General features: G+C 39.1%; 1 protein-coding gene across 2 annotated transcripts in view; it reads left to right on the forward strand.

Annotated features, from left to right (window-relative positions):
- Positions 1-286: 286 nt before the first annotated feature.
- sfmbt2 (Scm like with four mbt domains 2) overlaps positions 287-14,952 on the forward strand; it is a 217,983-nt gene continuing 203,317 nt past the window's right edge. Inside the window, exons 1-3 of one of the 2 annotated variants that reach the window (XM_043714122.1) lie at positions 287-426; positions 2,518-2,608; positions 14,361-14,542. In XM_043714122.1, coding sequence (XP_043570057.1) covers positions 14,467-14,542 — 76 coding nt within the window. In that variant the 5' untranslated portion in view covers positions 287-426; positions 2,518-2,608; positions 14,361-14,466. The remainder of the gene's footprint in view (positions 427-2,517; positions 2,609-14,360; positions 14,543-14,952) is intronic. The other variant, XM_043714123.1, reaches the window with a different exon arrangement.

The following is a 14,952-nucleotide window of genomic DNA, read 5'->3' on the forward strand; positions in this document are numbered from 1 at the left end:
CATATCGAAATGTATTTGTGATAGATGTGATCGCTATGAGGCCCGGATAATGATGCCAATCAGAAGATTAGGGAGGTTTTCGATTATTATATATATGTGTTTGTGTGTGTGTGTGTGTCTGTATCTGTGTTTGTGTGTGTGTGTCTTAAGTCAAGTGAGGCAGGCGAGGCAAAGTTGGAGCAGCACACCCACGAATTGATCTACAATTGGTTCCGAATCAGTTTTCCCCAGCACCCCCTAAATAAAAAAAAAATTGCAACTGCTGTAAAGGTCAGAAAAGGAGTTGGCAGGAAAATAATTGGTAACGCATGCGCGCCGGGAGGATGCCATATTGGAATGAGGCTTAGAAAAGAGATCTGCTCCAGAAACTGGTCACTGAAATAGACCAGCTAACATTGCTACTCTGGGCGAAATAACTTGCTGCCGGTAAGTTAGTCAGCCGCTGTTCATTGATGTGTGCCTCTGGGCAGTCAGACTGCCTCAGACCGTCGTTTTCCGCTCCATTGTAAAACTGCAGGATTTTTTTTCTCTCTCGCTAATGATCTCTGGAGCTTGTTTTGGCAAAAAAAATGACGGTGAAAGCAAGTTGTGCAAAGTGCTTGCGTCTCTCTCTCTCTCTCTCTCTGCATTTTCCTTTTATTTCTGATTACTTGTTCAACACGCGGGGAAGAAGGGAGGGAGACACTAATATCCCCGAGATTATCTGAGGTTTTTTTTTCCTCTCGGGGGGAGGGGGGGGGAAAGAGGGATGTAGGTATTTTTCCCCGAAATGCTTAAGAGTTTGACTTATTATAAACGCTGTCTGTTTTTCTCTGTCTCCCCGTGCCTGTGTTAAATCTGCCATTGTATGTTTTCTGCTTCCAAAAAAATGATATCTTGTCATTTTTCAGCTCGTCTGAAAGCTTGTAACCTCCTTTCGGTTTTGCTAAGCTGACCTACCTTGTCATGCCGCCTTGTTATAGCCTATGCGCCTTGTTAGTTTTTAATAAGATATTTTGTATTTCCTGCACTATTGTTTTTGTCGCTCGGTGTTTGGCAGTATTCCCCTTTGCAAGTTACGTAACTGCCTGTACAATATAAATATTGGGCAACCTTGCCAATTTCAATATGGCGGGGAAAGGTGTTTTTTTTTTAAAGTGAAAAAATTAAGGCTTTTTTCACGGGAAAAAACCAAACCGTCTTCACTCCCGACTTCTCTCCGGTGTGTTTTGGTGTACAGTCAGGTCCTTTAGTGAATTAAGTGGTCAATTAAGTCGTCGCTTTTCTGGCGAAGTTTTTTCCCCTGGAAGACTTTTCTGACTACAGAACTAAGCTGGCAAAACACCAAGGTACGTTTCTGTATTAAAGGGCCTGTTATCCAACATCATTCGGTGGTGAAATTAGAACGAATTCTGTCGAAAAAACTGGCGTTATGTCATTTAGTCGCCCCCAAAAAATCGATGGTTGGTATTCATACGGAGAAGTATATTGGCGATGAGGGTTAATGATGATACAGAGCAAAAGATGCGATGCAAATTAGGTGCACCGTGTGTTGCAATTGCTTATTGTGCTTTATTTTCCTCTTAAACCACTTGTTGGCGATCTAGATTGCATCTGATATTGATGTCTGTGTACAGTATGCGATCCGAGAGGTTATGGGCGTAGAGGAGGAGAGAGCTGGTTTCTAAAGAGGCGGGTGTCGACTTTTAGTTTCCCATTTACTCTGGGGGAACAGTGTATAGTGGGAGGGAGGATACTGCTGTGGCGTTTCTGAGTGAGAAAAAGGGACTTCCTGCTTTTCTCCCCCCCTTCTCTTTCATTACTCATGCACATTAGAGACAGCTTGGCAAATTGCTTTATCGCCCGGACCAGGTGGAATATTGCAATGGATAGAGGGTCCATATGACCCCGCTAGTGGTGAGAAATTACATTGAGAAATCATCTTTTAAGCCAGTGACAATAGAGAAATGAATAGACAGTGCTGACTTTGAGAAATAACGCGGTGAGGGGGGAGAGGAGAAGGAGGAGGGGGTTGTGATGGGAGGGGGCTTCACCAAAGCACAATGCCTTTATCAGTGGGTTTGAAAGGAAATGCGAGCATTAAGGTTTGAGGTTTGGAGGGGGCTGCACGCTGTTTCCAACACGGGTGGAATTAAAGGCCCAAGCCCCCGCCCCCCGAGAGTGGATTAGTTTGATGCAAATAACCTCCGATGAAGTCCATTTTTAGCTTTTGCGGAAGAATCAATATGCCGATATTCTGTCAAGCGCGCATGGCAAGACTTCACTTCTGCTGATCAGATACACAAGATTCAAGGCGTTTACTCCTCGCTCGCTCTCTCTCTCTCTCTCTGTGCGCATTTAAAGCGATTGTTCTTAATCTCCGCGCTAGGGCTGTAATTACAAATCAAGATGTAACCCTTGTCCCTGATATAAAAAGAGGTTCGGTGTCTGTAGCGGCAAACGATCGTTGTTTGGCGCCATATGGATATGCTAAGCTGGGGAATGTGTAGCTCTTGTCACTGCCTCACTCTTCTACAGGGTCCTAAAGGCAGCACGCGGCTTATCAAGCAGCAGCGGCATTTTTGAAGCAGGTTACTTGCGATCAGACCGTGAAGTTAAAGTTTAATCGGTGAGTGTGATTAGGATAACCGATCCGTAATGTTATTTCATTTGTTCCTTTCTTGAAATGACGAGGGAGGTTGCTATTTTGTACCCATCGCCCTGTAGGAATTATTTATTTACTGTACTGTCAAGAGCACATGTTACCCAAATGTGGTACCTTTGTTTTTCAAAAGCCAATAGCAAATCATGACATTGTGACTGGACACGAGCTGGAAAGTGAGAAGGTTATCAGGTGTAGGACCTGTCTGCATAAACCAGGTAAAGCGGCAATATTCCTTTAGCAATGACAGCAGTAGCTGAAATCACACGATCATCAGTGGGAAGTGGAAGGCTTTGTCCCACTTGATCAATACTTGGGAAAATTGCTGGTTCATTTTGTTTCTAAAATAAACCACTTACAAATTGAACAAGACACCTACAATAATCTAAAAAAAATCAGTTCATTATCATAAACTCACTTATTCTGGAAGACTCCCTACAGTTCCCTTAATCCTAAAATCTTCAATTAAGTTACATAAAGTGTTCTTAAAAACAATTAATATAGATACTCTAAGTTTACTACTTTAGGCTAGCACTTTTCATGTTACTGTGGCTTAAAAGTTAAATGTGCATAAAGAATTTATAGCAAACTATTTTCTAAAATGGTTCCTCAATTTTTATGAAGAAGCAGTGTCACTTGCTATTTATATAAACTGGGTTTATATCTAAACCATTAGTGTCATGTTGCATTTAACATTCCACTTTTCCATAAGCATTTACCTTCTTACTGAGAGTGAACACTTCAACATAAATTTTTCAGAATTCTGAAAGTTAGCTTCTCCCCGAGGTTTTCAGAATAAAGCTTGGTGATTAACGCGAAGGGTTTCATACAGCAACTATCTTCTCTAGGCCAATCCTGATGAATCGCCTGATTTTTCCTGCCATTCAGTTTTTGCATGTTGCTTTGTTCAAAGACAGATCCACATGAATTTTATAGCAGCTCTTGATGCTTGCACAGGATGGGAATGAAGCTCAACAAAGAATTACAGTAACTTTAAACCAATAATATAGTGGATATTAAATAATCTAAGTTCCTGTTTCTGTTGAAGCCTAAAAGCCCACAAAATGTCTCACATATCGATTAAATTTGTTTCCTTGTATCTCAAAAAAGTCAAGATAATTTGAATGGAAAATTAGCAGCAAGTTATAGTGATAGTATGTTGGATGAGTTAATGAGCTAGACCTTTATAGCCAAAGCATAGTGAACACAGATCTTATCTTTCACGTTTACAGGAGAAAGTTTTGCATATGGGTTAAATCTCATCACGTTCCTTTTCGGATTTATAGAATTAGGGTCATTTGAATCGATCCACTATGAAATTGTGAAACACACGAAAACCACCGAACCATGGACCTGAAACTTCTTTATTTCAGATCATATTTGCTACAGATTTGTGAATAGTGGAAAATTGGTGACTTACGAAGAAATTCAGTAAAAGTCTGGAATTATGAGTCTAGTCATAACCATGAATCCATTGTTGATTATCAGAAAAACTCATCTGGTTCACTTTAGGGAAGAGTAGTGATAAACGGTTCCATTTCAGAATGGCAGGCAGTGACCAGTGGGGTACTGCAGGGATCAGTGCTGGGACCGCAGCTTTTTACAATATATGTTAATGATATAGAAGATGGTATTAGTAATAACATTAGCAAATTTGCTGATGATACTAAGCTGGGTGGCAGGGTGAAATGTGAGGAGGATGTTAGGAGATTATAGGGTGACCTGGACAGGTTAGGTGAGTGGACAGATGCATGGCAGATGCAGTTTAATGTGGATAAATGTATGGTTATCCACTTTGGTGGCAAGAACAGGAAGGCAGATTACTACCTAAATGGAATCAATTTAGGTAAAGAGATCTGGGTGTTCTTGCACACCAGTCAATGAAGGTAAGCATAGATTGGAGCGACTGGGCTTGTATACCCTTGAGTTTCGAAGACTGAGAGGGGATCTGATTGAGACATATAAGATTATTAAAGGATTGGACACTCTGGAGGCAGGAAACATGTTTCCGCTGATGGGTGAGTGCCAAACCAGAGGACACAGCTTAAAAATACGGGGTAGACCATTTAGGACAGTGATGAGGAGAAACGTCTTCACCCAGAGAGTGGTGGCTGTGTGGAATGCTCTGCTCCAGAGGGCAGTGGAGGCCCAGTCTCTGGATTCATTTAAGAAAGAGTTGGATAGAGCTCGCAAGGATAGTGGAATCAAGGGTTATGAAGATAAGGCAGGAACAGGATACTGATTAAGGATGATCAACCATGATCATATTGAATGGTGGTGCAGGCTCAAAGGGCAGAATGGCCTACTCCTGCACCTATTGTCTATTGTCCATCCTCATCTAGGCTGGCCTACATATGACTCCAGACCCTCAGCAATATTTTTGCCTCTTACTTGTCTTCTGGGCTATTAGAGATGTGTATTAAATGCTAGTCCAGTCAGTGACACTGCCCTCCCATGAATGAATTACTTCCTTCTCCTGATTTTTAGTAACGTTTTTCAAAAAGAGGTGTAGATATTTTATCTGTGTTTTCCTAGATATGTAAGTAAATAACTGTGGATAGTGTGCAGGTACCTGCCAGAGATATTCCCTTGTGACTCACTTTCCTTCTGCTTAATAATGCTCCAGTTTAAAATAGCCCAAAAAGACGATGCGTGGAATGAAACATGCTTTGGAAATGATGTGAGCATGAAGTTATTGCAGAAATAACTTCCATCCAAATGATTTTATGAAGAAGCCAATCTACTGGTGTTACAGTAGCATAATTCCAGATTGTATTTTATAAAAAGCAGACTGAGGATCAAACACAAGTAGAGAAGCTAACTGCTCTTCATTCAATAAAACAACAAATAATTCAAACATATCAGCTACCTCGGTATAACTTGACTATTATTTGAATTATGTACAGCCAGATATTACATATTTTGAATGGAGACACATATAATCTCACCCAAATATCTATCTCCTTACTACTGATAGTATTACTGATGTCCTTAATGTGGACAATGCTGAGCAGAGAAGGCATAAATACACAAGTTAGGTTGCACTGGACCTACTACTTCTTCATATATAGGATATTTCATTTAACTATTACAAAAGTACAGTTTTAGAATGTATGTATGTTTGAAAGGAAAACTGATGTTTATATAATGTTTAAATGCATTACTGACCACAGCAAGTCGATTTTTGTTGCTCAGTAATACTGAAAGTTGAGACAAAACTTGGAAACCTGCAATGATAAATTATACAATGTGATTACAGCATAGTTTCAGGTGTTTGTTTTGCACCTTGGGTAATTTAAAAAAAAACTTTTTGCTGCTGGTTTAGTCTGATTTTTACAGTGATGCAAATCTGAATACAAAAGCGTGCAACAAGTTTAGTTTGGAAAAATAAGGACTTATGGTGTCACTTTGAGGGCTCAGGTGACAATTATAATTGGAATGCAAAGTGTGGCTGATGTGATCACTGTGTTCACATCGCAGTAATCCAGTATATATGCTAGCATGAAATCTATCTGCCTGAAACTCTTGAGGGGGAGGGTCCATTGCTGTAGGGTTATAAGAAGTACACAGGAAATGGTTTGCTTTTCAAAGTATCAACTATTATAGCTGCCTTATTTATAAGGAAAAGGGCTAGTGCTACATTTGCATAAATAATACATATTACAATGAATGAGCATTTTCATATATTGTAACTATTTTATTCACAGCTTTACCCCCTGTTATTGGATCATATGCGCGGGTTGGATAGTGTGTCTTTGGCAAATCTAATGGAAGGGATGCACGAAGCAGCATTGCAATTGATGTGAGGTGGGGGCGGGGGGTGGTGGAGAGAATTATATTTAAGCCGCAAAACAATGCGACGGCCCCAATGAATCCTGTTACGAGGGAGGCTGCAAGGGCTGCGTTGTGCCAATCTTTGGAGATCGAGGCGCCGGCCCTGGAAGGGCACGTGGCGTTTCTCGTACGTGGCGAGCGGGCAATTTCTATGAATGATTCCGGAGCGGCCAATGAGCGCTCAGCTATTTGGGGGTGGAGGGGGCGGGGAGGGAGGGCGCGGCCCGAGAGGCTGATTGGGAGGTGTGGGGGTGTCCGCTTGGCGCCTGCGCGCTGGCCGGCCAGGGTCACGTGCCGGTCGGGGTCTCGCGCTCGCGTTGACAGTTGGTCATTCGGAGCTAGACGGCGGACGAGGTGGACGGTCTCTTCCCGGGACTGGCTGCTTATCTACATTTTCCTTTCACTACCACCACCTTGTCGTCTTTCCCCCTGAGGTGCATGGACCCGATAGCAAATGCTCACCTTCTCAAACACTTAACGCCGATAATCCCTTCCGCAAAAAAAAAGACCCCAGCAACTCTGCAGGTTAGCATCTGTGGAGAGAGTTACCTTTTCCAATGGCACCTCAGTGTTTTCGTTGCAATCATCAGCACCCGCAGTTCTTTGTTTTATCGCAATCGGTGCTCAGCCCTTTTGCCCTTCTCTTAAAACATCTGACAGTAGAAGAGGGATGGGGAAGCTTTAAAAAGCAGTCTCTGGGTCCATTATTCTAATTCAGAAAAAGAGATTGGTATTTTCCCCATGTCTTTTATGATTATTGACTGTCATTTGTGTTCTTGCTTTGGGATGGAGGGGGTTTCTTGCTGGCCCATCCCTAATTGTCCTTAAATTGTATATTATTGGCATATCAGGAGCCTTTAAGAAACAAGATGTTGTGGATCTGGAGGCATATCTACGTAAATAGATTTCCATCCCTGAATGGCATCATTGTAAAATAAAATCCACCAACTCACTTTACATTTCCAGACTTAATTAATTTAATTTTAACTTCCACCAGCTGTCGTGGCCTGTGACCACTAGAACATTAGCTGGGACCTTTTGGGTTACTCACCTATTGACACTACCACCCTGCCATTGTTTGCACACCCAATTAAGTACTGTTGAAGCATCGTCACTTCTGTAATATAAGAAACAGGCCAGCTAATTTTCGCAAGCATGCATCCACAAAGTGCAATATGATAATGATGAGATAATGTTTCTGTGATATTAACGAGGACACCAAAACTAACTCCTCTGACACTACATTGGGGGATCACTTATATCCACCTGAGGGCATAGACAGAATATTGTTTTAATGTCTCAATCAAAAGACCACACCTATGAGAATGTAGCACCCCCAGTACTACACTAGGGTATCAGCTTTAAATTCTGTGCTTAAATTCTATATTGGGGCTGTGGACTCAACTGCCTGACTCAGTTGGCAGTGCAACCAACTCAGCCACTGCTGACACCTAAAGGGGAGGCCATTGGTACCAGTTTCACCAATCTAGTTCATATACCTCCATAATACCCTGTTACGATTTTAGTATATGTTTATTTGCTCGACAAATTCTTCCTCCCTTCCCAAAATGAGCACAGTGTTCCAGTTATATTTAATACTACTGTATGGCTTCTTTTAAAGGGGTGGGGGAGGGCATTCTCAACTTTAATATAGGGGAGAGATGAGAAGGATTTATTTTGTCAATGGTGCTGCTATCAAACAAAGTTTGAAAGCTACCCCAGTATTGATACAGCCAAGGATGATCCCTATTCTGATAGCACCAATGGAACAAAAGATTCAATGAATAAGTTATAGCAGATTCTGAAGCTATTTTTTTAAAAAAATGATTAGTTTAAAAAAAAACTTGTCAAGTGTTATTTCCTTGGAGTAGGTATTCAAGCTGGAAGGGAGATGTATGTTGTTAATCAGAAGTGAATGTAGAAACTTGTAGCATAGAAGGATGCTCTTTGACACAGCAGCTGCTGTTTAGTCCCACATTCCACCTGTTGTTCACAATCATGTAAGTTCTTCATCTTCAGTTACATGCCCTTTTAAGATTATTTGTGGAATCAATATCTGCCACCTTTTTCGGGTAGCATATTCCAAATCCCAACAGGCCTCTAAGTGAAAAGAATTCTCAACAATTCCTTGATCTTCCACAATGCTTTTGTATCTGACTTGTTGTTGACCCACTTAGAGGAAATATTGTTCTCTATTGAAAGCGCTCATCTTGAAAACCTCAAGTTATTTTCTAACCTTTGATCTCAGGAGTTTGACTCTAATTTTCCCAAATCCTTCTCATAACCATTGATTATATTCCTATTATAAGAATACCTTTACTGAGTCATGTATAAAAAGCCATTTTCTTTTCTTGATGTTCACTTTTTCCAGCTGAACCATTTTGACCAGGCCAAGTCCAGGTTTGATTCCTTTCCTGCACTGAGATGGGGCATTACAGTTGACTTTAGTTTTCTTCAATATTTAAAACTATTCCTAACTGAACTTATATATTAATCCCAAAATGTAGCACTATAGTTGAAATACTGATATAAACTTTTTAAAAAACTTATAAATTTAATGCTAGATTTAATTATTAAATACATATTCTCTCTAATTTCTTAAATCCTTTGAATCAAGCACTTCATTCACTAGAAAAGGGGAATGGTGGATGATTTACAAAGCCACCATCAGGAGTGGTCCAGGGTGATGATTTTTGGCCTTGTTAACTTCCCCTTTGAATCTTTGTTGAGCTGGGCTTAGCACAACCTTTCTGCTTGTACTGGGCATCCATATGAACTCTACAGAAATGTGTGCTGGTAGTTGTTTGGACAGAACTTGGTCTCTGATCCAACTGCCTGCCACACTGCCACTGTACCCTTAGGTTAGATACTACAAATTGGGGGAACTATGCCTGAAGAAAATGTTAATCACCTTCACAGCAGCAAGGAAAAAGAATTGCAGAAAATTAGGGGTAAGAACAGTCTTATTTCTGAATTGATTGTTATCTGCTAATAGTGTTAAGTAATACATTTTATTGTTGTGAAATTGAGACAGAAAGTAATAACACTCAGTGGGAGGCAAATTTTCTGAACAATATAAAAGAAGTTAAGGATGTGTTCATATGAAAGATGGTTTGGCACCTTTAGTGTGTTCTGCTAAATGGCGATATGGGGAATGTGTATATTTTGTGATACTTTTTTCAGCTTAAAGAATCAAAGGGGATGCTAACAAGGCCAAAGAGATCACCCTGGGCCACTCCTGGTATCTGTTTTAGTGGTTTTGTTAATCATCTACCATTCCCCTTTTTGACTGGGCATAGTACGTGGTTCATGGGATTAAAGAAAACCCAACATTTTATTTATGAATTTAATCGTAAATTTAATTATTTAAATAGTATTTTATGTACAATTAAGTATTTCAATTTCAGTACTAAATCTTGGAACTAATATGGAACAACTTTTTAATTAAGAATACTTTTAAATATGTAATTACTATGCATCCTGCATAACCTGAATTATATTTGCACTTGGTTCAATCATTTGTATTTTCATATAATGGTTGATTTAAGTTTGAGTCTATTATAATGACAACCGCAACACACTTGTATCAATAATATGGCTCGAACGTTCTGTTGCTATCTTTAACATTTACGATAACTGATCTCACTTCTGTTGGATATTTGAATATACCGTATACTTGAAAGCCCATGGATTGTTAACAAATTTTGATGTAATTATGAAATTGTTGCTAGTTTGATTTTTGGCAGCGGTCGTTAAGCTTTTCTAAGTGAGCTTGAAGCTATCAACATTGGAGATTCCGCTCCCAATTCAGGATTGCCAGTGAATGTTAATTGCAAGAATGAGAACGTTACCATAAGAGTAATCACTGTCGTTGGACTTGAGACGTTTGACGTTTGATGTCAGGAATCTTCATGAAGTTGAACGTTAGCTGCTTTGTTGTTGCAGATGGCACCAAGCTGGGAGGAAAATGTTGTTCCATTGAACATTGGGCTCCATTTCCACAGCTTCGTGGGTCTGGGGCGGCGGTTAAAGAAAATAGCGGGGAACTGTATGGGGAAAGCTTCAAGAGGCACTGAGCTTTTCGTGGTCAGCCGATTCACAATAATAAGGAATTTATTCGGGGAAAATATTGCGGCCTCCGTTATGATGCTGGCGGCAGGGCGGTATTCGCTGCAGTATGGTTTCTGCTCCAACGCGTGGTCTGATGTACAGCGAGGTGCTGACCTGCCTCAGGTTCCCCTTCAGGCTCCATGTACACTCCCACCTGCCATTCTCCAACAGTCCACCCATCTCTGAGGCTGCTGTATTGGCCTTGCTACCGGCGAATCCGGGGGTGGGAACCGATATCTCGTCCCAGCGTCAGGACTCTGATACTCCTGGCCACGTCTTTCCGTCTTCTGTATCATTGGAAAATGATCAAATAGGCAATCTCAAACAAATGACCGCTCTCGGCAGTTGAATGGTGAGAGTCGGCCCAGTATAGGTTGCTGATTTAATTTGTTCACTGATACTTAACTCACGCTGAAGCAATTAAAAATACATGACGATCGAGCTTTCAGCTTTGTAAACTAATATTCATTTGCATTCAGAACAGCAGTTGGCACAGCCCCGGGTAAGGAAAGAGTAGGAAGGGAAACATGGACTTTGTTTTTACTTTTTTTACAATTATTAATATTACATTCCTGTTCGTTTACTTTTTTCCCTTTTGCTTGAGTGACATTTCATAGGTGCCTCCAAGAAAATAAAAAATGTAATTTAGCTATTGGAAAGGTAGATCTCTCTGGAATGATATTCAGGAGTGCCTATTTCTCTCCCACCTTCCCAAAAAAGAACTTTTGAGATTTGTGTCAAACCTTTGTCCAGAGCTTTATAGTAATTTGCACTAATTCTAGCTAACCAATGCACTTCTGCACTTCGCCCTCTGCTTTGAAGTATCTGCACTACTATGACTTAATAAGGCACTCAAAAGCACAAAATTGTTCATTATTCCATCAAACAGCTGTTCTAGGCTGCAGTTTCATCCAGTCACGATTCTGGGTCTTCAGAGGGTTTGCTGAGATGATAAACTGTGAAGATATCAAATTTACAGATGAGTTTTTCTATTCCTGCCACACACACAAGCAAAAATGCTGTAGATACTACAAATCTGCAGATGCTAGAAATAACAATAAATGCTGGGGATACTCAACAGGTCAGGCAGTATCCTTGGAGGAAACAGAGTTACTTGTGTTAACTCACTTTCTCTCAACTAATGTTGTTCTGACTAGCAATTCTTTTGTTTTTTATTTCCTATCTCACACTCCTTGGTTCTCTAACTGTTCTTAAACTAAATACCTTTGTAGAGCTTATTGATATCCCCTGCCACTGACATTTCATGATTTGTTTACAAAACATGCTGTTGTACTTGATTGGATTGGCCTGTCTATGTCTTTGAGTTTCACAGATTTCTAAACGGAAAATATTACATTCCACCAATTTTACGAAGTCAAGAGTGTCACAAAAAAGGGTAATACTATATTTTAGTACTATTGCCAAGATGGACTCCACGATGAAGTTTAACTGGAAATCATGCATACACACTGTTTTCCTAGGCTTTCTCTCAATGTTGACTGGGAAGAGGATGAGAGCTGACCAATGCTACAATTTCCTTCTGCTGAACATTTAAAAATAATTGATGATTGTTCCCCTCTTCATACTGTGGAGAACTCCATTCTTTCCCCAAATAACCTCGTTGTAATTGGGAACTACTGGGGAATCACCAGGAAAACCCAAACTTTCAAAGTTTTCTCAAGACAGTATTTCACTCTGAAGGGAAAAATCAACAGAATTTTATTGAATAGAATTAGGTTTATTGTCACGTACTCGCATGATTATAGTGAAAAGTTTGCAAAGTTGCTGCTTTTGGTGTCATTGTAGGTACAAATGTACCTAGGTGCAAATCTTAGGCATAAGTTAGAAAAATAAAGAAATAAATAGCCAACATTATAGACCTTCATGCCATCTTGGGTACAAACAGTATCTAGGTACAAACCTTGGGAATAAATTAGAAGAATAAAGAAACAAAAAGTTCAGAATTTCCATCTTTCCAAGCAGAGAAGATGGAACGGACAAGTCCATGCTGGCCTCCAGCCTGCGCCAGGTGAAATAAAACTAATTATATAGAAGTTGCAGGTTTTCATTAGAATTGATTAAAAAGTTATGTTTTTCAAAAATACACTTGACAAGCACCAGGTATATTAGTACAAAATCCACATAACTGCACAGGAACAATGAGTACAAATGTTTAAGCTTGTGCAATTCATGTAACTAGGTGGCAATGAACATAGATCATGTGATTCCAGCTCAATCTCTTTTGAACAATACAAAAACCATTTATGTACCGTAAGCATGCAGTTTTTGTGGTTTATAGCTATTATCTTGTCAAATGATATTATCATTTTAATGCCCTTTTAATTTTTTTAAAACAATAAGGCACTAAGTGGAGGGCTTGAATAGAGTTAGACACTTACTGGATGTTTCTTGAGTGATGAGGTGAATACGGATGCACTCTATATATAAATTTGATTTTATTATTGTACCAAGATACAGTGAAAAATATTGTTTTGTGTGCTAATCAGACAAGTCATATCTTACCTAAGTACATCAAGGTAATAGAACAGAACAGAATGCAGATTATAGTGCTACAGCTACAGAGAAGGTGCAGAAAAAGATCAACTCTTAAAATATGAGAGACCCATTCAGAACTTTGATAACAGCTGGGAAGAAGCTGTTTTTGAATCTGTTGGTCCATGTTTTCAAACTTCTGTATCTTCTGCCAGGTGGAAGAGAGTATAACCGTGATGGTTTGGAACGATTCTGTATAGGATTAACAATTCTGTAATGATCAGTCACAGTTTAAGTTATAGTAAGATTATAAGAGTAATTGTTTGAGGTCCTGGTGAGATCACACCAAGTGTGCTGAATGTAGTTTTGAATGTCTTGCTTAAGGAAGGTTAATTAATGTGGGAAGGAGAGTAATGAAAGTTAGCTGTACTAATTCTTTTGATGGAGTTTTCTTATAAGGAGAGATTCAATATATAATCTCCGGAATTTGATTGAAATATATAATTTTCTTAAGGGGTTCAATAGAGTAGAAGGATGTTTTCCCCTGACTGTAAAATCTAGAATTAAGCAGGTTACTATTTCAGGGGTAGAAAAGGTTGTTGTTCTTACGTACTTGGTTAATCTCCAGAAGTAACACAAGTGCATGTGTTCTGATGTCAATAACATAATTTGCGTTACTGAGTAACCAAGATAAAATAGGCTATTTATTCTTGCTATGAAGCCAAAAATGTTATTAAGGTGAAGTATGCTGAATTATAACATATCTTATTTGGACACCTACAACAAGAAAGACATTTGGAAATTATTTACACAATATTCACTTGAAATGACTTTTTTTTTCTTGATTTAAATTGAGGAAAAAGTCTGAAGTAGAATTATTCATTTTGATTTAGTGGTTACTTTTAATAATAGGGGAACAGGACTAATCACTATAATGCATGTTATAAATAGTGACAAATCCCTGTTTTTGCTTTGGTCATAGTCACTTGCAACATGTGTAAATGTGTCATTTTGAAATTTGTCTTTAGCTAATTCGCAGTCAGCTCTGTGTTATATTCCTGATAGAATTTTGATTTGGATGATTTCAAGTTTTACTTAAGACTGACAGATATAGGTATTACACCTGCAGAGAGATGCAATAAAATTGGTTAATCATAAACAATGCATGTTTAAAGTGGAGAGATTAAATTTGTGGGTATTTTGCCGTCAGCTGCTATTTGGTGTATATGAACATGATTTTTTTTTAAACAGTGTTCATACTACTTTGCCTTTTCATTTGCAGAAACAATTTGAGTGGTATGAACTAAACCAGAGGAAATGGTTTGAATACTTCCAACAGACTTTTTTTGGCATTGGAACCAGAAAGGAGAAAAGCCTCATTTTTAAGTATGCAAGAATCAACAACTTTGTTTTTAGAGAAGACGCAAAGTCCAACCAATGTAAATGGAGAGCAGTATGACTCAGGTACAAGTTTGGTGTTTGTATGTTAATTAAAAAGCTAACAAAACACTTGAACGAGATAGATTTAAATGTGATTATCATTTGAAAGGTTTTAGAATTAGGTGGAAACATATAACTAAAGGCAGTCTTGTTTTCTTCTGATGGTTTACGTTTGAAGAATAATACAGTTTGTTTGAGGATGTGGTGGAAAATGGTCAAGCATTCAAAAACCTCTGATTGTAAAGAAAAGTTTTTTCTCTGCAAATGCTGCCCGTCTCTATTTGTTTTGCTCTGTGATTTCATGGTGTTACCTCATAAAGCACTTTCTAAATCACTTTCTGTTCCCACATCATGTTAATTGGGTTTTGGAAAGTGCAATGATATATAGCAGACAAAGCTGAAGTATGCCATGACACAAGAGGACAAAATCAGAG

Source organism: Chiloscyllium plagiosum, chromosome 23 (genome assembly GCF_004010195.1).
Source record: "Chiloscyllium plagiosum isolate BGI_BamShark_2017 chromosome 23, ASM401019v2, whole genome shotgun sequence".
Lineage (NCBI taxonomy): Eukaryota > Metazoa > Chordata > Chondrichthyes > Orectolobiformes > Hemiscylliidae > Chiloscyllium > Chiloscyllium plagiosum.